At 57.7% G+C, this 23,791-nt stretch overlaps 1 protein-coding gene across 4 annotated transcripts in view; it reads left to right on the top strand.

Annotated features, from left to right (window-relative positions):
* The first annotated feature begins 3,668 nt into the window (after positions 1–3,668).
* The window catches only part of RYR1 (ryanodine receptor 1), a 107,946-nt gene continuing 87,823 nt past the window's right edge, over positions 3,669–23,791 (top strand). For 3 of the 4 annotated variants that reach the window (XM_089318673.1, XM_070061820.2, XM_089318672.1), the window contains exons 1-19: positions 4,106–4,308; positions 10,496–10,615; positions 11,495–11,599; positions 12,590–12,664; positions 12,750–12,828; positions 13,078–13,190; positions 13,492–13,585; positions 14,258–14,351; positions 14,480–14,554; positions 14,977–15,133; positions 15,282–15,446; positions 16,586–16,707; positions 17,077–17,272; positions 20,217–20,352; positions 20,436–20,531; positions 20,617–20,735; positions 21,666–21,799; positions 22,134–22,375; positions 22,856–23,048. In XM_089318673.1, the coding sequence (XP_089174799.1) occupies positions 4,261–4,308; positions 10,496–10,615; positions 11,495–11,599; positions 12,590–12,664; positions 12,750–12,828; positions 13,078–13,190; positions 13,492–13,585; positions 14,258–14,351; positions 14,480–14,554; positions 14,977–15,133; positions 15,282–15,446; positions 16,586–16,707; positions 17,077–17,272; positions 20,217–20,352; positions 20,436–20,531; positions 20,617–20,735; positions 21,666–21,799; positions 22,134–22,375; positions 22,856–23,048 (2,363 nt within the window). In that variant the 5' untranslated portion in view covers positions 4,106–4,260. 4 annotated transcript variants of the gene reach the window in all.

Here is a 23,791-nt window from a genome sequence, read left to right as displayed (position 1 = left end):
AAGGGGCCCATTTACTGCATCCAGGTGCGTTCCTTCAACATCATCCTTTTGTGATTCTTTCACAAAATTTGTTCTATTTGGTTATGGTTTATTTCTTTTGTCGCTCTGTAGTCTTTCACTGTAGGACCATTCCATGATCAGTTTTCCCATGATGAGCATTTTTTAAAAAAGATTTACTTATTTATTTGAGACGTAGAGTTACGGACAGAGAGAGGGAGAGGCAGAGAGAAAGTTCTTCCATCCAGTGGTTCACTCCCCAGTTGGTTCCCAAGGACTTGGGGCATCTTCTGCTGCCTTCTCAGGCCATAGCAGAGAGCTGGATCGAAAGAGGAGCAGCCGGGACTTGAACTGGTACCCATACGAGACGCCGGCACTGCAGTCGGAGGCTTAGCCCACTACTCCACAGCGCCGGCCCCAGCAATGAGCATTTGAGTTACTCCTAGTTTGGGGATGCTGTGACTATCTGAGCACCTGGCTTTTGGGAAACAGGAAGTGTGGAGTCGTGTAGGGTAGGGTAGTGTCAGGAGTAGAACGAATGGGGTGCAGCAGGCAGGGTGATTCTGCCGCAGCGAACCCGCTCTGCTGCTCAGTTCCTCCAAGCAGCTTGCTCACAAGCGTGTTCTTCACTAGCAAAAGTCACCACGGACGTATAGTTTTCTTCTGCCTCATTTAGACAGGCACAGAGCCCACCTGTTTCATCTCGCCATCACACGCCACACGACACTTCCGGACCCTTTTCCTTCCTGCCTTTCCCCCTGCTCCCTCCCTTGCTGTCTCTCAGCACCTTTGTCTTGCACGTGTGACAATGCTCCTGGCTGTGCCCAGGTTGAAGGATGGGATTGAATCCAGACTCTGGAGACCCGGGAAAGCTCCTGGCACTGGTGTATACTCACACGCAGCCTGCGCGTCCCCTGGGATGGTTAACACCAATGACAACAACACTGCAGACGAGACTTCTGAATCAAACCACAAAAAACGAGAGAGAGAGAGAGAGAGATGCGTTGATAACATGCAGAGATGGATTTTCTGTTAGTGAGGGTCCCCTGGTCCCCTGTGGTGAAACGGATACTTGCAATGTTTCAAGTGAAGGAGAAGTTAACATCTGGGAGGGGAAAGGAACAGCTACAAATCAGCCAGCAAAAAGGGCAGCAGGGCTGATGGGAAAGTGGGCAAAGAGCAGGAGCCAGTAACCGGGAGACCTGCAGCTCTGACAGGCACCTGAGAAGATGCTAGAAATGGGAAGTGCAAAGTAAAGCAACAGCAAGGCACCTCAGAGGGCTGGCAAGAACCAGAAGTTGGGCCGGCGCCGTGGCTCACTAGGCTAATCCTCCGCCTAGCGGCGCCGGCACACCAGGTTCTAGTCCCGGTCGGAGCGCCGGATTCTGTCCCGGTTGCCCCTCTTCCAGGCCAGCTCTCTGCTGTGGCCAGGGAGTGCAGTGGAGGATGGCCCAAGTGCTTGGGCCCTGCACCCCATGGGAGACCAGGAGAAGTACCTGGCTCCTGCCATCGGATCAGCGCGGTGCGCCGGCCGCGGCGGCCATTGGAGGGTGAACCAATGGCAAAGGAAGACCTTTCTCTCTGTCTCCCTCTCTCACTGTCCACTCTGCCTGTAAAAAAAAAAAAAAAAAAAAAAAAAAAAACCATAGAAGTTGGAGAGGAGGCTGGGCACCGGGAGACCTGGGAACCCTTGTGCACGGCCAGCCATTCCTGGGACCACCAAGCACTGCTTGGCAAATTACGTGTGCACAGGGAGATGTCACCCAGCATCAAGCCCTGGGTGTGCTCCACAAGGGGACACCCACAGCTTCACAGCAACGCTGTGTTCCAGGGGCTGGAGGCAGCGCGGGTGCTCACCCCAGGGCGTGTGCAGACAGAAGTGATCAGTCACCAAGGAGTCCCACACAGCCACCACTGTCACAGGCCAGGCGTCCACAGGTGACAGGGGTAGGTCTTAACACACAGAATGGTGTCTGACAGGAACGTGTACCCTGTGAACATCTTACGGCATCATGCAGAATGACACAGAACAATTCCCCACTAAAGGTTGGAGCACAGTGTATAATATACAATTATATATGATATAATGTATGTGATAGAACATAGATCATACTGTGTAATTACACTAGCCTAAATGAGGAATTATATAATTATGAATCATATAATACAACATGGTTCACATATGTGCTATTTAGGACAATTCTATTAGCGTAACAGTATTTAACTATGTAGCATCCAGCTACCTACTGCATACCAAATAGCACTTCACATCTAATTTTGTTGAACTATAGGATTTTTTTTTTTACTTTATATAAATCACTCCATGCAAATACTTTTTAATATTCATTTACCATGTGGTCCTGTCTAATTCATTTGCTTGTGGGATCTTCCCTATGGCCCCCAGGAAGCAGGTACTCTTCCAAATTAGCCCAGGGGACAGATGAGGAAATAGGCCCCAGTCACAGTGGCCTGCCTGCCAGGGAGCCTGGTGAGTGAGGCGCCCTGCGCTGGGCCTCCAGGTTTCGGGAGTGACAGGGGCAAGGCCCTCCTGGCCAAGTCTCCTGGAGCCATGGGGTGCTAGACTTGGCTGTGGCAGCCAGGAACAGGAAGGAACTGGCTGGGGCACTCATCTGCATAAAGGGGTGGCCCAAGGGTGGGGGGAGGGACATTTTTGGAGGGGAGGGCCTGCCCCTAGGGAAGTAGCTTTTTGTTTTAATTGGAAGACTTTGTGCAAATGTGGAGACAGTAAAGCTTAATGGTTGGGGGCCAGCACCATGGCTCACTTGATTAATCCTCTGCCTGCAGCACCGGCATCCCATATGGGTGCCAGTTCAAGTCCAGGCTGCTCCTCTTCCAGTCCAGGAGTGCAGTGGAGGATGGCCCAGGTGCTTAGGCCCTGCACCCACATGGGAGACCAGGAGGAGGCACCTGGCTCCTGGCTTCGGATCGGCGCAGTGCCGGCCGTAGTGGCCATTTGGGGGGTGAACCAATGGAGGGAAGACCTCTCTCTCTTTCTGTCTAACCATGGTTAACAACCCTGTTGCTGGGTTCAAAGCACCCCTCCTTGCCATGTGACCTTGGGCAAGTCACTCCACCTGTCTGTGCTGAGATCTCCTGTCTGTAAGGTGGGCGCTGATTGTCCCGAGCAGGATATTTTTTTTTTTTTTGACAGGCAGAGTGGACAGTGAGAGAGAGAGACAGAGAGAAAGGTCTTCCTTTGCCGTTGGTTCACCCTCCAATGGCCGCAGCGGCTGGCGTGCTGCGGCTGGTGTACCGCACTGATCCGATGGCAGGAGTCAGGTGCTTATCCTGGTCTCCCATGGGGTGCAGGGCCCAAGCACTTGGGTCATCCTCCACTGCACTCCCTGGCCACAGCAGAGAGCTGGCCTGGAAGAGGGGCAACCAGGACAGAATCCGGCGCCCCGACCGGGACTAGAACCCCGTGTGCCGGCGCTGCAAGGTGGAGGATTAGCCTAGTGAGCAGCGGCGCCGGCCAGATATTGTTTATTTTTATAGTTTCCTCTCAACCACAGGAATGATAGCAGGATTGCTGTGAGAACTACTAAATGAAGGCACCTGAAATGCAACAGGTGCACAAAACAGCACTTGTGGCGGTTCTTCCAGTCTCGTTAGGCAGCTTTTCATAATGCCAATAAAAATTACAATGCCTGGTACAACCGTGACTCTGCACAGGCACTGTTGGAAATGCAGAAAGCACAATATCTCGTTTCACTCAACAACCCTGTGTGGTGGGCACGATCATAGCTCCCCTACCAGACCGGGAAATGAGGTCGGAGAGTAACTAGTCTCAACTGACCCAGGGGAGCCCGGCCTAAGCTGATGTGGCTCGGAGTTATTGCTTTCAATCACCTCGTGCTGCTGTGGGATCTTCTTGGTGCACATCCGGGCCCCGCTGTGTGGTAACCAGCGGGAGTAGCAAATGGGGAGAAAACTCAACGGCCGGCCACACTGGGCTCCCAGGCCCCCGGCTGCGAAGACCGGAGCCCTGGCTCGGGGCCTGTGGGCGGGGCTCCGACGAGGGGCGTGGCCTGCGTGCCCTGGCCCAATGGGGGTTTTAGGGCGGGGACTTCCTTCCTTCCCTGTCCAGCACGCGTGTCTTCCTCGCAGTTCCATCTACCCCGCCGGTGCCTCCGGCGTCCCCAGAGGTCTCCGACCCCAGCCCGCCCCCAGCCCACCTGTCCAGCCTGCGGCCTCTTCTCGCTAACCCCCGACCTCAGCCCGGGTCCCGCGGGCCTCGACATCATGGGTGACGGAGGAGAAGGCGAGGACGAAGTCCAGTTCCTGCGGACGGTGCGTGTCTGTGGGTCAGGGGTCTCGGTGGCTTTTTCTCGGTCTCCGCCCTGCTTGCTGATGATCTCTGAGGGTCGAGGTCGCCCCCTTTGTCACCTTGGGTGGCTGTCACGCTGTATCCCTGTGTCTTGGAGCCTCCTCCGGCTTTCTCCCTGCAGAGAACTAGCAGGATTGGGGGCTGCAGTGTGGGGAGGGGGTTTCCGGCTGCCCTTCCTGCCGACATTACCGATTTGTTGCTGGCAAGTGGGGCCGCTGGAGGAGCACCCCTGCCATCACCCTGGAAGCAGGCACTTGGGGAAGGTGGCTCTAATTCCTGGGCTTAATTTAGCCATCCCGCCACCCCCACCCAGCCCTAATTCTCTCCTTGCTCCAGACTCTGACCTATTTAAATTCTTGGGAAGGGGGCTGGGGTGGGCTGGAGGACACAACTCCTTTCAACTCCCAGCCCATGAGGGTCTCCGGGGGAGGGGGTGTCCCTCAGGTTCTGGGTCTTTCTTTCCCCCTTGGTTTAGGGGAAGAGGATGACATGTGGCCGCTGTTGGCCTGTGAGGGTCTCTGTGCTGTGACTCTCCCTGTCCATTTCTTTGGGAGTCTCTGTCTGTATGCCCTGGCTTCCGGCACCCTGCACTTCACCATCTCCCTCTGTCTCTCCCTGCTTCTCTGGTCCCCAGTGGGGGGCAGGGTTGGGAATGGGAGCAACAGGTGTCCCTCCCAGAATAGCCCTCTTTTCTGGGGCCTGGGCAGGGAGGGGATGGAGAGGGAGGGGCTGCTCCTCTCCCAGCCCTTCCCACCTCCCTCTCTCTCAGTGGCTTAGCTGGGCATGGGAGGGGATGTTCTTTCCTCTGGGCCAGGTCTGCTGACCCTGCACCGGCCCTGAGTCCACACAGAAAATGCTGCGTCAGCATTCCGGACCCAGAATAGGACCTGGGCTAGCCGGGTCTGGTTTCCGGGGAGGGAGGAACAAACAGCTGGGGCGGGAGTGAAGGATGGGGACAGCTGGACGGGAGGCCACCCGCAGGAGGGACTCTTGCCTGGCCTGAGCCCCTTAGCAGGCACCATGGGCTGGGCTTGGACCTTCCCCGGCCCTAATAAGACCACAGTCACGGCCGCCAGGCCCTGTGCCCAGGGCCCCAGCCTCCTGGGGCATCTAATTATACCCTTGCTGCCCTATCTTCTGAGGTAGGGCCCTATCTTTATCTCCCTGGGAGAGCTGAGAGAAAGAAGGACCCAGGGGTAGAACCCCTTGCCCAAGGTCAAGGCCAGGAAGTGGCATCTCTGGACGCCCTCCGGCCCAGCCCCTCTGCTTTCGCTGGAGAGCAGAGCCCTGACTTGCAGGGGGAGTTTGAGGGGGTCCCAGAGGTTTGGCTCTGGCACCCCTGGGCCCCAGCTGGGGTCCATTTTTTTCCTGAATGTTACTGAGGTTCTGTAGCGACTGTCTCAGCCTTTTGGGGCCACACCCCACCCATAGGGAGCATACTCTGTACTGCCAACCGCTACGTGCTCATGCGAATGGACAGTCTGCAAATTCAGCCTTGTGGAGACGTAACGGACATGCAGCAAATTGTACCTGTTTTAGGTGTTATAGTTCAAGTTGTACGCACCCGTGCAACTGCTATGGTGATCAAGGCATAGAGCAGTCTCCTTCAGCCGGAAATTCTTCCGTGTCATTGCAATGGTCGCCCTACACCCGGCATTGAGTCATTATTCACTCTGCCAGAGACTTCTAGCGCTTTGGATACACTGAGAGGACTTCAAAGAGTCCATAGAAAATGGAATTAGAACATGTTTGTTTTGGTGCAAAACTTCTAAAATTCATGCATGCAAGGGATCTTCAAAAAGTTTCTGTGAAATGTGTTTTATGAAAAACCAAGGCATGGATTTCAAAACATTTTTTTTTTGCACCAAAATAAACTTACTCTGTGTGTTTAAATGTGTCTTTCTTCTTTTGCTCAATGTAATATTTATGGGGCCGGTGCTGTGGTGTTGTAGGTTAAGTCTATGCCTGTGGCACGAGCATCCCATGTGGGCGCCAGTTTGTGTCCTAGCTGCTCCCTTTCTGATCCAGCTCCCTGCTAAGGGTCTGGGAAAGCAGTGGAAGACAGCCCAAGTGCTTGAGCCCGTGTGATATTTCTGACATTCATCCAGGTAGCATTTTTTTTTTAAGATTTTATTTATTTATTTGACAGTCAGAGTTACACACAGAGAGAAGGAGAGGCAGAGAGAGAGAGGTCTTCCATCCACTAGTTCACTCCCCAGATGGCCGCAACGGCCTGAGCTGTGCTGATCCGAAGCCAGAAGCCAGGAGCTTCTTCTGGGTCTCCCACGTGGGTGCAGGGGCACAAGGACTTGGGCCATCTTCTACTGCTTTCCCAGGCCATAGCAGAGAGCTGGATTGGAAGTGGAGCAACTGGGACTAGAACCAGTGCCCATATGGGATGCTGGCGCTTCAGGCCAGGGCTTTAACCTGCTGCGCCAAAGCACCGGCCCCCAGGTAGCATGTTCTGAGAGTCCATTCCTTTCTGTTTCTGAGGACATTCCTTTGTGTGACTGTCCCTCAATTTGTTTATCAGTTCACCTGCTGGTGGACATGTGACTTGTCTACAATTTTTGCTGTTACGGCCAATCCCTTGAATACTAGCAAACTTATTTTTAAAAATTATTTGAGAAAGAGAAAGAGAGAGAGAGAGAGAGAGAGAGAGAGCGCGATCGATCTTGTCTGTCTGCTGGTTCACTCCCCAAGTGCCCACTGAAAAGTTTCACAAAATGCAGACAGCCCTGGGAGCATGACTGGCATGTTGCTATTTTCTGTCCTTGCTGCATTTAATTTTTTAAGCAACCCCTCCCCCCAGACTGCTGAGGCTGGGGTTTCTCAGAGGCTGACCCAGGTCAGAAACTCTGGGGGTCCCGTTAACAGCATGCACTCCCTGCTGCTCTCAGATCGGCTACACCTGGCAGCGGCGGCGGCGGTGGTGGGGGAGGACTGGAGCAGCACTCTGGTACAGGAGTCTGAGAATTTGTCTTTAGGATTCGGTCCTGTCTCTGGTCTGCATCCTGGCTTTGTTTTTCATTTGTTTCCAAACCTTGAGGAAACTGATTCTTCCCCACCCTCCCCCATCTCAGTTGCCTCATCTGGAAAAATGGGACCAATAATATGTCCAAGTTGAGGGGCCCATGCAAGTGTCTCTCTCGCCTCATTTCCTCCCACTGCACCCCTCTTCTGCCACCACCACCACGCTGTCTCCCTTTCTGTTCCTCAACACCCCCAGCACCCTCCAGCCTCAGCCTCTTTGCAGGCTGCCCCTTTTTCTGGAACATTCTCCCCCCCCCCCCCCCCACAGAGGAGCAGGCCTGATTCCTCATCGTTATTTGGACTAGGCTCAGCTCAAATGTCACCTCCTTGGAGAGGCTGTCACTTCACCCCTCGCTGATGTCATCCCTCCCTCCACAAAGCCACTCTCTTACATCACCCTGGGTTATTTTTTCCATAACACTTATCACTGACATTGAAATTATGTATTTATTCACCTGTCCGGTGCCTGTCTCTGCTGCAAAGGCATCAGCCCCTGAAGGCTGGGACTTTTGTCTACGTTATTCGCTGCTGTCTATTCATTGCGTAGATCAGGGCCTGGCACGTAGCAGGATGCTCGGCTAGTGTCTGTTGAATGGGTGTAAGCCCTGAACACAAGGCCCGGCCCCAGGAGAGGCTTAATAAATGCCAGCTGCACGATGACTGTGGGTAGGTAGGAGGCATTGCCAACCAATCCAAGGAGAGTGCACATCATCTTTTAACTCAACTGAACTCTTAAAAACTCTGCATTTATTTATGAGGTGGGGGAGAGAGAGCACACTGGCTCCCATTCACTACTTTGCTCCCCAAAGGCCACCAGGGTGGAGGTAGGGCCCCAATGACTTGACCTATCACTGCTGCCTCCTGGGGTCTCCATTGGCGGGAAGCTGGAGTCAGGAGCCCGAGCTGAGAATCGAACCCACGCACTGCAACATGGGAGGTGGGCATCTTAACCACTAAATGCCCACTCCTTCCGTGGACTCTGAAGCACCCTCCTCAGTGTCAGGTATGTGCCAGGATGTCAGGGTCAAGGGTCAGGGGACACAGCAGTGCTGGGGCTCCTGCCATCCGGGGGTGCCTCTGTCCCTCCTCAGGCTGCCTGTGGTGTGCAGTGGGCTCATGCGGGCCAGCGCCGAGGATGGGGACATGTCTGTGGGCTGTGCTCGGAAGGCTGGAGGCTGCGTGACTTCGGGCAGGTCACCTAACCTGTTTCCCCACTGCTGTGCTCAGCGGCTCAGAGCAGGGTCCCCGTGAACAACAGGAAGCACGCTGCCTGTCCCCTGTCTCCGGTGCTTTCATAATTAGTTATGGGTTTCAAATGTGGGCTACGATGGTAGTACGAGGGTATGTCCAAAAGTTCTGGAAAATTCCATGAAGATTCGTTTATTTTGAAGTTCATTCATAAGGGAGGTCTCAAAGAGCTTGTGGAGATGCATATTGTACAAGTGTGCACAGATTTCAAAATGTTCCCACCAAAATAAACTTAGCCTGTAATGGATTCCCCACCAACTCTGAAGGACTCGTCTATTCGGAGATGATCTGCAGTTCTTTTTTTTTTTTTTTTGACAGGCAGAGTGGACAGTGAGAGAGAGAGAGAGAGACAGAGAGAAAGGTCTTCCTTTGCCGTTGGTTCACCCTCCAATGGCCGCCGCGGCTGGCGCGCTGCGGCCGGCGCACCGCGCTGATCCAAAGGCAGGAGCCAGGAGCCAGGTGCTTTTCCTGGTCTCCCATGGGGTGCAGGGCCCAAGCACTTGGGCCATCCTCCACTGCACTCCCTGGCCACAGCAGAGAGCTGGCCTGGAAGAGGGGCAACCGGGACAGAATCCGGCGCCCCGACCGGGACTAGAACCCAGTGTGCCGGCGCCGCTAGGCGGAGGATTAGCCTAGTGAGCCGCGGCGCCGGCTATGATCTGCAGTTCTAAGAGTGTGGTGAACGGAGTCACGGCACTGGAATTCAAGTCCAGCAGTGTGACCTTGCCCAAGGCGCCCTCCCGGTCACGTAACCTCATAGGACTAAATGAATCAGTGCATGTCAAGTTTTTGGAAAGGGACCGGCACACAGAAAGTACTTTTATTTGATTTCAAAATGTCATTTATAATTTTGAAATAATTTCCAACCTTCATAAAAAGAGCCAAGGTAAATTCAAAGCACTCCTTTCCTGCCTTCAGCCACTTTCTCCAAATGTTAAGGTGCAGTGACATCCAGTTATCTTTTCTCTCTCTCTCTCCACACACTTTTCCTAAGCTGCCCGGGGAGAGAACTGTAGGTTTGGTGTCCTTAGCCCCCAAATACTTCAGTGTGCGCTTCCTAAAGTCGGGGCGGTCTCCTACAAAGCCACAGGGCGGTGATCTGGGTCAGCAATCAGAGTACTGACTGGACATGTCAGCTGGGTCACCGTCCTCAGCCAGCTCTCCCCAGGGGTCCCCTCCCGCTGGGACTCCACCCGGCTCAGGTGCATACATGAGGTTGTTCTTAAAGCAACACACACCGAAGAGGAGCAATTAGAGTTAGAGCCGGGGGAGCTTCGCAATTTCACTTGGCGCTCTGCTTCTGCTCCCCGCAGTGATCAGACTCCACCTGGGAGGCCTCCGGAGCCAGCTGCACCCGAGTTCAAATCCTAGCTCCTCCTCTTACCAGCTGTGTGCCTGCGGCAGCCAGCATCCCTCCTGGAGTGTTTCCCCGTGGAGAGATGCTGGCTCTTGGCTCACAGGGATGTCAGCACTGGGCAGCCGGCTCAGCTATGACCCCTGCAGGCTTGTGCGGGCCGGTATTACTGGTCACTAATTTAAAAAGAATTTTTTTTTTTTTTTTTATTTGAGAGGGAAGGAAGGAGGGAGAGAGACAGAGACCAAAAATACCCAGCCCAGGTCTTCCACGAGGGTGGCAAGGACCCAGGTACCTCAGCCATCACCTGCTGCCTCCCAGCAGGAAGCTGGATCGGAAGCAGAGCTGGGACTGGAACCCGGGCACTCAGTACGGGACGGGGGCGTCCCAGGTGGCCTCCTAACCACTGTCCCAGTCGCTGTCCTGGTCACTCTCTGTCCCCAAGGAGAAGGGCGGGCTAGCGGCGGTGGGTTTGCAGAGTCCGGCCGTGACCAGAGCCTTCCGTGCGTCCCCAGGACGACGAGGTGGTCCTGCAGTGCAGCGCCACCGTCCTCAAGGAGCAGCTGAAGCTGTGCCTGGCCGCCGAGGGCTTCGGCAACCGCCTCTGCTTCCTGGAGCCCACCAGCAACGCCCAGGTCTGCGCCTGCGCGGCGGGGGTGGGGGGGGTGGGGGCGGGGCCGCGGGCAGGGCGTCTGAGGGGGTGCTGACGGGGAGGGTGCTGAGGGGTGCGCTGGAGGGAGGGGCCGGGCGGGCATTGAGGGGGGCTCTTGGGGAGGGGCTGGTGCCTGAGGTGTGGGGGGGCGTAGGCCACCTGAGGGGTGTGGCGGCTTGAGGGTCCTGGATTGCAGCTGTCTAGAGGAAGAGGCTCCGAGGGGCTGAGACTTGGGTCTGGGGTGGAGCTGGAAGCTGAGGGGGCAGCAGGCCTTGGGCCCAAGGTGAAAGGGCTGGGGCGGGGGCGCTAGGAGGGGGCTGGCTGAGAGGCAGAGGGAGGAGCCTGGGTGGACGGCAGGGCTGACAGGGAAGGGACCCGGAATGCACTGGGGGACGAGCTGGCCGAGCCCGTGTCAGAGATGGGGGGGCATCAAGTGAGACCCCCCTGTGGCTGTGAAGCAGAGGTTCATGGGTGCTTGAGGGTAGAGGTAGGAACTAGAGCCGTCCTATGCTGAGGGCAGGGGGTGGGCTTCCTCGGGGCTTGTGGGGTTATCTCCAGCGGAGGCATAGCATGTCTGACAGGGGAGGCTGAGGGTGCCCAGGAAATGGGGCGGGACACAGGGGGCTCGGGCAGGAGGGTGGTGTGGAAGCTTCTGTGGAGGTGTCTGAGGGGGGAGGCATGAAGAGGTGTTTGTGGGATGTGGGCGCAGAGTCAGTGTGTCTGAGGGTGGCGGCAGAGGGCAGGGGATTCTTGTGGGGCTTGGTTGGGGTGGGGGCACGGGTTTTCAGGCTGAGGGAGGAAGCGGGCCCAGGAAGGGCCGTCTGGGGTCCTCAGGCTTCCCCTTCCTACCCCGTCTCCTCAGAATGTGCCCCCCGACCTGGCCATCTGCTGCTTCACCCTGGAGCAATCCCTGTCGGTCCGCGCCCTGCAGGAGATGCTGGCCAACACCGTGGAGGCTGGCGTGGAGGTGAGGACCCCGGGGGGTGGGGCTCGGGGCCGGGCTGGGCGGGGGGGGGGTTTGGGGGCTGGCTCACCATCTGCTCTTCTTCCTCTCTCGCCCCGCCCACACAGGCCCTCAATTTGGATAAGTGGGTAGGTCTGGCCTTGGGTGTCCTCTGTCCTTCCCATGCCTCCTGACCCCAGGCCCGCCTCTCGGGCCCACACCCTGCACACTGGGACTGGGGGTTCTCCCCCACCCCACCGTCAGGGGCTGTGGAGCCCAGAACAGGCCAGGCAGGCAGGCAGGAAGGAAGGGGGTAGGGGCTTCTGAGCCCCCGTTCCCCCCTGCCTGCTGTTCACTCCTTCCCTCCGACCCTGACCCCAGCTCCTCTCCGCATGGGTCCTCCCATTCCCCCCCAGTGTAGGACCCCTCCGGTCCAGGAGCGGGTCTGCCATGTGATCCTGAGGCCCCATCACATGGCCCCCCCCCGAGCATGGGCATGTGGCAGCTGTGGTGGGAGGCATGAGGGCGTCATGCAGCCGGACGTACCCCCGCCCCCAGAAGGGCCGAGTGTCAGCCCAGGTCACCTCACTGTGGGTGATGCTCACCTATTTGACAACTGCCAGGACTCTCCCAGGGCGCCCCAGCCGCAGCTCAGAGGGGGCCGAGGGCTGCGGAACACAAGGCAGTGCGGCTCCTCTGAGAGTCCCAGGCTCCTGGGAGATGGGGTCATGTTCCCTGCATGACTTTGGGGCCTGGTCAACAAGGTGAAGGAGGCAGGGAGGACAGAGTGGCCCCCTGGGAATTTCGAGCACCCCGTCTGTAGGCCCTGGCTTCCATGGAGGGGGAAACTGAGACAAGGCAGCTGGTGAGGGTCTGAACTGAGTTTCCTTCCCTCCAGGCCTGAGCATGGTATCGTGTGGGGGCGCACACCGTCGCCTGGGAACAGGCCGGGGGTCTCAGGAGTTTGGGAGTCTGGGGTCTGTGTTGACTGTGTGCCCTTCCCCCACCCCACAGTCATCCCAGGGCGGGGGACACAGGACACTCCTGTATGGCCATGCCATCCTACTCCGGCATGCACACAGCCGCATGGTGAGTGCCTGGGCTGGGGGACACGGTGGGCACGCGGGCAGAGGCTGGGCAGCCAGAGGAAGCTGACCTCCCTCTCCAACCTTAGTACCTGAGCTGCCTCACGACCTCGCGCTCCATGACTGACAAGCTGGCTTTTGACGTGGGACTGCAGGAGGATGCAACAGGTGCTGGGCTGCAAGGGTGTGGCGGAGAGCCCACGGGCAGGGGTCAGGTCTGCAGGACTCCCCAGGGGCGGGCAGGACTCCCCAGGGGCGGGCAGGACTCCCCAGGGGCGGGCAGGAATGGGCACCCGTCGGGCAGAGAGTGGGTGGTGGCAACATCATCTAGCCAAGCGCCCGGGGCGGGGGGCGGGGGGCTCAGTGGCTGGGGCTGTGTGGGCCAGAGCCCCCTGACGTCCCCCCACCACACCCCAGGAGAGGCCTGTTGGTGGACCATGCACCCAGCCTCCAAGCAGAGATCGGAAGGAGAGAAGGTCCGCGTCGGGGACGACCTCATCCTTGTCAGCGTCTCCTCCGAGCGCTACCTGGTGAGCAGCCCCACCTGCTCCCAGGGCTGGGGGCTGTACTACGTCAGCCCCCACCTCCTCCTCGTGGTTCACCTGGCTGGGGGTTCCGTCCCCTAAAATCCCAGCGCCCACTTTCCTGGCCTCTGACATCTAATGTCCCAGTTTCTGAACCCCCATTTCCTGACTCGATCTCCATTTCCTGACCTGTGACCTCCCATTTCCTGTCTCCCATCTGTGGTTTCCTGGTGTCCCCCCCCCCCGATTTCTGGGACTGTTGTCACCCCACCATCATCTCTGACTGCCTCATGCTGCTGGCCCCCAGCACCTGTCGACGGCCAGTGGGGAGCTCCAGGTTGATGCCTCCTTCATGCAGACCCTGTGGAACATGAACCCCATCTGCTCCTGCTGTGAAGAGGGTAAGGGCCCCATGCCGCTGGCCCCTGCACTGAGACCCTCAATCAGACCCCCCAGTGTTGCTTCTGGATGGACCCTCAGACTAGGCCCCCAAATTATGTCCCACTGATCAGAACCCTGGAGCCAGATCCCCCAACCCGAAAGGCAGTGTCAGACTCTGGAGTGTCAGTCCCCAATCCTCTCACTCCAAGCTCAGGCCCCGGAGGTCAGCGCCCTAAACTCAGATCCCAGCCTTAGAACCTCACCTGTGGGGCTTATCCCTCAGACCATGAGTGGAGACCGCGACATTAGCCCCACAAACCCAGACCCCCAAACTCAAACCTCAGACCCCAGACTGGAGGCCACCAGCCTCAGACTTCCAAGCTTCCACTTGATATCTCAGAAGCCCAAACTCAGCACCTTCAAGCACAGCCTCCCAGCCTCCTATCCTCACCCCTGCACATCCAGACCCCCCAAGTTTAGGTCCCTAACCCCGGATCCCCAGCTCGTGCCTCCACCTTGGCCCAAACCTAACACGACTGTTTCAAACCCTGGATTCAGATCTCCAACTGCAGCCCCTCAGGGCGGCCCCCAGCCACCCACAAGGGAGAGCCAGGGCCCCTGGACCCCACCCTGGCTCCTGGGCCTCCGTGGGCCCAGCCTCCCTATGGCCTCCTTCCCTTGCGCCTCCCCAGGCTACGTGACGGGGGGCCACGTCCTCCGCCTCTTCCACGGACACATGGATGAGTGCTTGACTATTTCTGCTGCTGACAGCGACGACCAGCGCAGGTCTGGGCTTGGCGCAAGCGGGCCGGTGGTTTAGAGGTGGGCGTGGCCCGAGTGGGCAGGGACCAGGTTGTGGAGGGGCGGAGCCCGACTCCCCACCCTCCCTCTCCCCCCCCACCCCATGTTCCCAGGCTTGTCTACTACGAGGGGGGAGCTGTGTGCACGCACGCCCGCTCCCTCTGGAGGCTGGAACCCCTGAGAATCAGGTGCGCTGGGGGATGGGCTGGGGGATGGGGTGGGGAGGGGGCTGCTGGGAGGGGTCTTGAAGGAAGGTCTGAGAAGGAGATTGGAGGATTTGAGTGCCACTTCGGGGAGCCCCAGAGTGTGGAAGGTCCCCAGGGGCCCTGGGATGGTGGAGGGAAGGAGGTCTCGGGAGGGTGGGGGTCTTTGAGGGAGACATCAGGGGGTCGAGTGGAGCTGTGCAGGCGTCTAGATGAACCGGGGGTCCTGGAGATGTGAGGGTCTGAGAGAGGAACACTGGAGCTCCTAAGAAGGATTTGGGGGGCCCGAGGAAGGTTTGGGGGGCCCTGGAAGAGAGTTGGAGGTGTGAGGAGTTCTGGAGCAAAGCTGTGATGTCCATGGGAGGACTCGGGGGTCCCCTGACTCCTCTGGTACTTCACCTCTGCAGCTGGAGTGGAAGCCACCTGCGCTGGGGCCAGCCACTGCGGATCCGGCATGTCACCACCGGACGGTACCTGGCGCTCACCGAGGACCAGGGCCTGGTGGTGGTCGATGCCTGCAAGGCCCACACAAAGGCCACCTCCTTCTGTTTCCGTGTCTCCAAGGTCGGCGTGGTACCGGGCACCCTCCCCCACCTGAAGCCCTGACTCCTCCCCTCCACACACCCCACATCCCACACCTCCATCTCACTGTGGGGATTTCCCATAAAAGGCCCAGGCAGGGGAGGCTGACCTCTGCCCCCTGCCCCTGCAGGAGAAGCTGGACACGGCCCCCAAGCGAGACGTGGAGGGCATGGGCCCGCCTGAGATCAAGTACGGGGAGTCGCTGTGCTTTGTGCAGCACGTGGCCTCAGGCCTGTGGCTCACCTACGCCGCCCCTGACCCCAAGGCCCTGCGGCTGGGCGTGCTGAAGAAGAAGGTGGGCGGCTGGCGGGGTGGGGGAGGGCCATGCTCCAGCCTTCGGAAGTGTGAGGATGGGATGAGGAAAAGACAGAGACATGGGAAAGAAGAAAGAGGGGGGCAGAAACATAGAGACAGGAAAAGCAGAGACTGACAGACATGGAGATGGAAGAATAAAGGAGATAAGCATAGTGACAGACTGCGAGTAATGTTCAACAATTACTAAGTACCCAGGTTGTCCTGGATGTGTGTGTGTGTGTAACAGGTGAGCTGTTTCCTGCCCTCCTCGTGTGCGCAGAGACAGTCAATAAACTGCCTGTAATGAAGCTCACAGATATACAATGCAGGGGCAGGGAAGCTACTTCTGACAGAGGGAAGAGAGTGTGCAAAGGCCCTGAGTTGGAATGAGCTTGATTTGTTGCAATATCAGAAAGAAGACCCAGTGTGGCTGGAGCAGAGCGAGTGAGGGGCCCGTGGTGAGACAAGGGCAGAGAGGGGATGGGCATAGACCCTGGAGGGTCTTACCCTGAGTGGGATGGAGCCACAAGAGAGTTTGAGGCCGGCACTGCGGCTCACTAGGCTAATCCTCCGCCTGCGGCGCCGGCACCCCGGGGTTCTAGTCCTGGTCTGGGCACCGGATTCTGTCCCGGTTGCCCCTCTTCCAGCCCAGCTCTCTGCTGTGGCCAGGGAGTGCAGTGGAGGATGGCCCAGGTGCTTGGGCCCTGCACCCCATGGGAGACCAGGAGAAGCACCTGGCTCCTGGCTTCGGATCAGCGCGGTGCTGAGGGTGAACCAACGGTAAAGGAAGACCTTTCTCTCTCTCTCTCTCTCTCTCTCTCTCTGTCCACTCTGCCTGTAAAAAAGAGAGAGAGAGTTTGAGCAGGACAGGAAGCTATCCCGACTCAGGGTCACAGGGCTCCTAGGCTGCCTGTTGTTGGAGAGAGAGGGGAGAGACACAAAGATAGATGAGAGAGAATCACAGAGAGACGGAGAGAGGACAGAGAGATGGAGACGGAGACCAAGATAACCAGGCACAGGGATGGAGGCAGAGGTGGCAGAGAAAGAAGGAAAGATGGAGGAGACTGGTGGAGATTCTGGGGAGTGGGCCAGCCGCAGGTGGCCGGTCCCCTCCTGACCTCCGTGTGCCCCCGCTCCCAGGCCATTCTGCACCAGGAGGGCCACATGGACGATGCACTGTTCCTGACCCGCTGCCAGCAGGAGGAGTCCCAGGCTGCCCGCATGATCCACAGCACTGCCGGCCTGTACAACCAGTTCATCAAGTGAGCCCCCGCCCGCCCACCCACCCACGGCGTTCACGCACCTGACTGCTTTAATCTCTAGACTCTGACCCCTTGCTGAACACACACACACCTGACCTCTAACAGCTGAACTCTGTACTCTTGACCCCACAACCGTGACCTCTGACCTCACGTGTCTGGTCATCTCCTGGCTTTCACACCCTGACCTTGGATTTCCCCAGCCATGACGTCTGCTTCCCTGACCCCTGTGCCCAGTCGCTCTCCCCTTGACCGCTGTGTGACCTTGGGCCAAGGCCTTCCTCTCTGGGTCTCAGTGTCTCTCTCTGTAGAATGGGTGTGTCAGGAAGGCCTGCCCTGCCTGACCGCTGAGTCGCCCCGCTCTACCTGCAGGGGCCTGGACAGCTTCAGCGGGAAGCCCCGGGGCTCAGGGCCGCCGGCTGGCCCTGCGCTGCCCATCGAGGCCGTCATCCTGAGCCTGCAGGACCTCATTGGCTACTTCGAGCCGCCCTCGGAGGAGCTGCAGCACGAGGAAAAGCAGAGCAAGCTGCGCAGCCTGCGCAACCGCCAGAGCCTCTTCCAGGAGGAGGTGTGGCCGGCGAGGGAGGGGCGTGGCCTGCAGGGCAGGGGCGGAGCCGGGCGCGGGGCGGGGCCGGGTGCGGGCTAAGAGAAAGAGGGGGCAGGGCAGAGGGAGGCGCTGGAGAAGGACTTGGGCCCGTGCGAAAGGGAGGGGGCGGGCCTTGAGGAGAGGGGGCGGGGCAGAGGGAGGGGCAGTGCATGGCCGGGCGGGGGCGGGGCTATGAGAAAGTGGGAGGCGAGACCTGGAGGGAAGAGGGAGGATGAGCTGGGAGGAGCTGCCCGCTGCGGGGTTGGGGTAGTGGAGGGGCGGGGCTGAGGGGCGGGAGAACAAAACCCGAGTGGGGCGTGGCAGGTACTGGTCAGAGGCAGGTGTTTGAGTTCGGGAGGGACTGGGAGTTTGTGTTACGACAGCGCTGAAGGAAGCCATGTGAGATGCTCTACTCAGCCTGTGATGGGTGGGAGGGGCCAGCAGGGGTCAGAGGAGGGGGCTGGACAAAGGTGCCAGGGTCCAATGCCTTGAGCCAGTGATGGGGAAGCTTGTCAGTGCAAAGGCATGTGACCCGGCCCCCTCCCCTCCAGGGGCACCTAGTCTGATGGGGGAGGAAGACCAGAGAAGATAATGGTAACAATAACAAAACGGACCTGAGTGGGATTAGGACAGTCTATGCAAAATCCTAGACTAGCAGGAGGCAGGTTTAGTGGTTGTTAGCACCTGGAACTAAGCCATTACTGGTAGGGGCTCTGGCTGCCTGGCATCGTCTCAGCAACCTCGTGGCGGGTTGTAATTCTCACATTACACTTGGGGCCATAGAGCCCAGAGACGTGAGCTTGACAGGCATCTACTCCATGAATATACGCGCTGCGAAGGCAGCAGACGGAACCTGTCTGGGTGCAGTTGGGGTGGCAGGGGGAGATAGAAGATCCATAGAATAAGTAATTCGCATGGCAGGGTAGATGGTGATAGGTGCCAAGGAAAGGCTTTGCAATTTAGAAGGGTGACTTGGAAGTAGATGGGGGGCCGTGTGTGAACCTGACGTGGGGCACCTGGTAGACCGGGGAGAAGGGGGAGTGTGCTTGGCGAGCCTAGAATTAACACGGCGGCTGGGGCGAGAGCGAGAGGCGAGGAGGGTAGGGAGGTGACGAAGACGAGGCCGTGATAGACACTTTGGGGAGCCGCGGGAGGGTTGGGCCTCCTGAGGTCCCGGTTACTGAGTGGCTGAGCCGGTCTGTCTGATTCCAACGTGGTTGTGCTGTCTGCCGGGACTCACTGCCGCCCTTCCGAGCGAGCTGGGCTGCAGGACGCAGACACAAGCAGTCTAAGACTGGAGACAGCCCAGCCTCCCACTAACATCAGAATCCGTCACATGGCACGTCCATTAAACAGAACGCCGCTCGGCGGTGAAATAGAAGATGAAAACAAGCAGCCACGTGCCACAGTGTGCTGAGGTCTCGGAACACAATACAGAGGGGGAAAAAAAATCCACCTACGAAAGAATGCTTACCGTATTGTCCATGGTCAAAAACAGGCAACACGCGACTGGGCTGTTTACGCCTGCCCAGGTGGTAAAGACAGAAAAACAAGGGAGAGCTTCCCGGAGCTGGGGGCAGCGCTCAGCCCTGGCAGGGAGGCCCGTGTGGCCTGGGGGCTCTGGGTGTGGATCACGTCCAGGCCGATCTTTACTTCAGCTTGTTAAGTGACACGCACTTGCTCCTTGCTATTTGCGGACTCTAGAGCTGCAGACTTGCCTACCTCTACAGTTTGCTTGTACCCTGAAATCGATACGCAGAGCACTTTTGTGGTCATGTGTAGGCATGCGCAGGGGGGCAGAAAACTTGAGCCTCAGCTGAGCGTGAAGGAGGCAGAGCTGTGCCTCCTGGGCTCGGCTCTCATCCTGTAAACAAGTGTCCTTTTCCAAGTCTGTTTCATGCTGAGTTGTTTTTTTTTTTTTTCTTTGCATTTTTGTGCTTTTGGTTGGCTTCACTGTTTCTTTTTGTTAGAAGGGCAGAGAGACAGAGAATCTCCTGTGTACTGCTTCACTCCCTAAATGCTGGGCGGGGCCAGAGCAGGGAGCCCAGAACTCATTCCAGGTCTCCTACGTGGGTAGCAGGGATCCAGCCACTTGAGCCATCCATCACCAGCTGCCTCTCAGGGTGTGCATTAATGAGAAGCTGGGTTCGAGAGCAGAGCTGGGACTCGAACCCAGGCACTCTCACATGGGGTGTGAGCGTCCCAGCGGCGTCTTAACCACTCTACCAAATGCCTGCCTCGATTTCACTGTTTAAAACGGTTCAGTAGTTTACTGCTAGAGTGCTGGAGTGCATTTCAAAGTGTGAGGCTGTGGTGGTGGGCCTCGCTGAGAGACTGTGTGATAGGTAAGCTTTGTTCAGGCGGGAGGCCAGTGCATTAGGTGTCTTTAAACAAAAACACAAAGCAAGGTTATGTCACGGTTGGTTGATGCAAACGTTGGGGCCAGAGGCTCGCAGGGAGCCCTGTGTTTCCTCTGCCGGCGATGGTTCAGGATTTGATCATTCTGCACCCATGGTGACATTGTCATGAATCAGAGCTGATTGCGTGTGCTTTTTATATGCTTCTCTCTGTGTGGTAATTCACCATAGGAGGAAAAAAAGATGGGAATGCAAAAGGAGAAAGCAGAAGGGTCTCTTGGTGATGGGTGCGAGGCGTGATCTGAGTCATTTGGGACCAGGAGTGGGGTGCTCTGGAGTCCGCGGATGGAGGGGCAGTTGCAGGAAGGGGAGAGAAGGTTGGTCCTGAGAAGGTTGTGCTGTGTGGGGATGCAGGCCGAGAGGTCAGGGAGCCCCGGAGGAGATGGGACTGAAAGGGGGCGCGGAGCTAACGGGTCACGGGACAGTCACTCGTTGAAGGAATATGAAGCAGTGACTCTAAAAGAGACAAAGAAGGGGTGGTCCGGAGCTCTTCCTGTGACCCCATGCAGGGGATGCTCTCCCTGGTCCTGAACTGCATCGACCGCCTGAACGTCTACACCACCGCTGCCCACTTTGCCGAGTATGCAGGGGAAGAGGCAGCTGAGTCCTGGAAAGAGATTGTTAACCTACTCTACGAACTCCTGGGTAAGGAATCCGGGGCCCGGCTCCCTGAAGGCAGACCTGGCCGCCGCCAGCGCCGCTGAGTCTGACGCTTCTGCTTCCCTCAGCCTCTCTGATCCGGGGCAATCGTGCCAACTGTGCCCTCTTCTCCACAAACTTGGACTGGGTGGTCAGCAAACTGGACCGGCTGGAGGCCTCGTCTGGTAGGAGGACCCAGGGGCAGTGGGATGGGGCCTTGGAGGAGGGGAGGGCCCAGGTCACCACACCTGTCACTCTGGCACTGGACAGGCATCCTGGAGGTGCTGTACTGTGTCCTGATTGAGAGTCCCGAGGTGCTGAACATCATCCAGGAGAACCACATCAAGTCCATCATCTCCCTCCTGGACAAGCATGGGAGGAACCACAAGGTCAGCCCCTCACCCCTGACCTCTGAACCTTGAACCCTTCTCACCGCCCCAGAACTCCACTCGCTCCCTCACTCCCTCCCCTGCCCTCATCCATCTCAACTCCTGCCTGGACTCCACACACTTCTGTTTCAGCAGAAATGACTCAAACTCATGGCTCTTAAGTCGATTCTGGGTCACAAATTTACTGTTAGACCTCTTTAGAGATTTATTTATTTATTTGAAAGGCAGAGTTACAGAGAGAGAGAAAGAGAGGGAGAGATAGGAAGAGATCGTCCATCTGCTGTTTCACTCCCCAGATGGCTGCAGTGGCCAAGGCCAGGCTGGGCTGAAGCCAGGAGCTTCTTCCAAGTCTCCACGTGGGTGGCAGGGACCCAAGCACTTGGGCCGACCTCTGCTGCTTTCCCAGGCATATTAGCTGGATTGGAAGTGGAGCAGCCGGGACTCAAACCAGTGCCTATATGGGATGCTGGTGCTGCAGGTAGCAGCTTAACCTGCTACAGCACAATGCTGGCCCCTGAAATGTTGTTAAATTTTTCAGATGTTATAAACCTTAGGTGGGCTGTGTGGATGGGTGTTCTGTAGTTTGCTACAGGCACTGGCAGTTCCTGTCACCCCCTTGCATCACCCACCGGGCTCCTGAAGACACAAGTTTGCAGCCCCTGCTGATCTCAACATCTGTTCTTGGCTCTGGGTCTCTCGCTGACCCTTTCACTCTGCCCTCTGCCCTCTCACCTTACTACTCCAATCTCTCTTACATTGCTGATACTTTATCCCAACCCGTATGACACCCCATCCCCAGTCTCTTAGCAGACCTTCATCCTTGACCCTTGACCTTTCTCTGCGGTCTCTGACTTTCAGCGTTCACTACTTCCTCTCAGTCACCCTGCCCTGGGACCCTCACGCTCTTTGAACTCTGACCTCAACCTCTAGGTTCTGGACGTGCTGTGCTCCCTGTGTGTGTGCAATGGCGTGGCTGTGCGCTCCAACCAAGATCTCATCACCGAGAATCTGCTCCCTGGCCGTGAGCTGCTGCTGCAGACAAACCTTATCAACTACGTCACCAGGTCTGACCCTTGACCCCAGAACTTAGAGCCTCCAAACCGTTTCCCTGCCCCCGGGTCGCCAGGAACAGTGGCTCCTGCCCCGGGATTAGCGCCTGGTGCTCACAGCTGCCCACTCCCGCCCCAGCTCCACGTGGCGTCCCGCTCCTCTTGCCTCCGCTGGGCTCTGCTCGGCCTCTGTTTCCCCCTCTTTCTCTGTGTTCTCCTTTTGCCTGTGTCTGTCTGCAGTTCTCGTCTTCCTTTCTCCCTGTTGCTCTCCCCTCTCTGTCTCTTCTGTCTGTCCCTCCTCTCCTCTCTTCCCCACCCCGACCCCTCTCCTGTCCCGTCTCTCCTGCAGCATCCGCCCCAACATCTTCGTGGGCCGAGCCGAGGGCTCCACGCAGTATGGCAAATGGTACTTTGAGGTGATGGTGGACGAGGTGGTTCCATTTCTGACAGCTCAGGCCACCCATCTGCGGGTGGGCTGGGCCCTCACCGAGGGCTACAGCCCCTACCCTGGCGGCGGCGAGGGCTGGGGCGGCAACGGGGTCGGCGATGACCTCTACTCCTACGGCTTTGACGGGCTGCACCTCTGGACAGGTACGTGGACCCTTCCTGGGGACCCTCACTCTTAGGGTTCTTGGGATCCTGAACCCCAGGAGAGGCCAACTTTTGACTCCTAATCCCCATTTCCCAAGACCCTAACCCTGGAGTTTCTGATTTGTTTCCTCATAACCTCTGACCCCAACACAAGTATTGCCTCTGACCCCAGAGATCTCAGAAGGCTTCCCAGATCCCACGACCTCTGATTCCACTTGACTGCTGATCCAAGCGTTCCCCAGTTCTAACTCTGGGAGGACTTTCATGTCGACCCCACAGCTCTCAGGATCCTTAACCCCAAGGGACTCCTGCCATCTGCTCCTGGTTACAGAGTGTCAGGACCCTCCCCAGGAACACGTGCCCTTAAGGTTTACAGAGCCGGTCCCCATGGGCTCCTACGATAGCTGCCCCATAGCTCTTGGGATCATTGGTTGTGTGAGATCTCTGACCTGTGACCCCTTCCTGGCTACCCTGGTGCAGGACACGTGGCACGCCCGGTAACCTCCCCCGGGCAGCACCTGCTGGCCCCTGAGGATGTGGTCAGCTGCTGCCTGGACCTCAGCGTGCCGTCCATCTCGTTCCGCATCAATGGCTGCCCCGTGCAGGGTGTCTTTGAGGCCTTCAACCTGGACGGGCTCTTCTTCCCTGTGGTCAGCTTCTCGGCTGGTGTCAAGTGAGGACTTGCTCTTGCCCCATTGTCAGTGCCCAGACCCATGACTGACCCAAGACAGCTTCCTCAATCACCCCACAGCCTCTTAGGGGGACGCCTGGGTTGAGTTCCTAGTGACCTCAGTGTGACCCCAAACTCTCCCAAAGGCCTCAAGTTCTTCTCAGCCCCGTGTCCTTCCAGTGACCTCCAGGTGACCCCAGAATTTCACAATGACTTTATAACAACTCCGACTCTCCCAGTGATGCCCCAATAGCCAAAGACCTTTCCATGTCCTCCTAGTGACCTTAGAGTCTCTCTCAATGGCTCCAGGACAAAGACCCAATGACCGTACATCCTCCTGGGACCAGCCCCTCCACTGCCCATGATCTCAGACTCTCCCAGGGACCCCACACCCTTCCCATCACCTCTCCATGATGCCGGCATCTCCCAGCTGCCATTCCAACAGGCCCACTACTTTCGCAGGGACCCCAGGTTCTCTGTGCACATGGTGGCGTTTAGGGCTAGTGCAGGATCATGACAGTCTCTTAGTGGCTTCTCCCCGAAACCTCCCAGGATCTCTGGGTGCTCTGTTGATTTGAGGTCAGGGACCTGCCCGAGACCTTGCAGTGGCCGAACTCTCCTCTGCTAACTGGGCTCCCTCCCTCCCCATCTCCCCGACAACCCCACACTTTTCCTTTCGCTGCTCGGGTAATATTTCCTTTCACTGATCCGTTGAGTCTCTACGTGCTAACTCCCAAATGACCTCC

The sequence above is a fragment of the Oryctolagus cuniculus genome, chromosome 18, assembly GCF_051225735.1.
Source record: "Oryctolagus cuniculus isolate XC-2025 breed Fujian yellow rabbit chromosome 18, ASM5122573v1, whole genome shotgun sequence".
NCBI classification, from domain to species: Eukaryota; Metazoa; Chordata; class Mammalia; order Lagomorpha; family Leporidae; genus Oryctolagus; species Oryctolagus cuniculus.
Note: the sequence above shows the minus strand (reverse complement) of the source record. Positions and strands in the feature narration are given on the sequence as shown.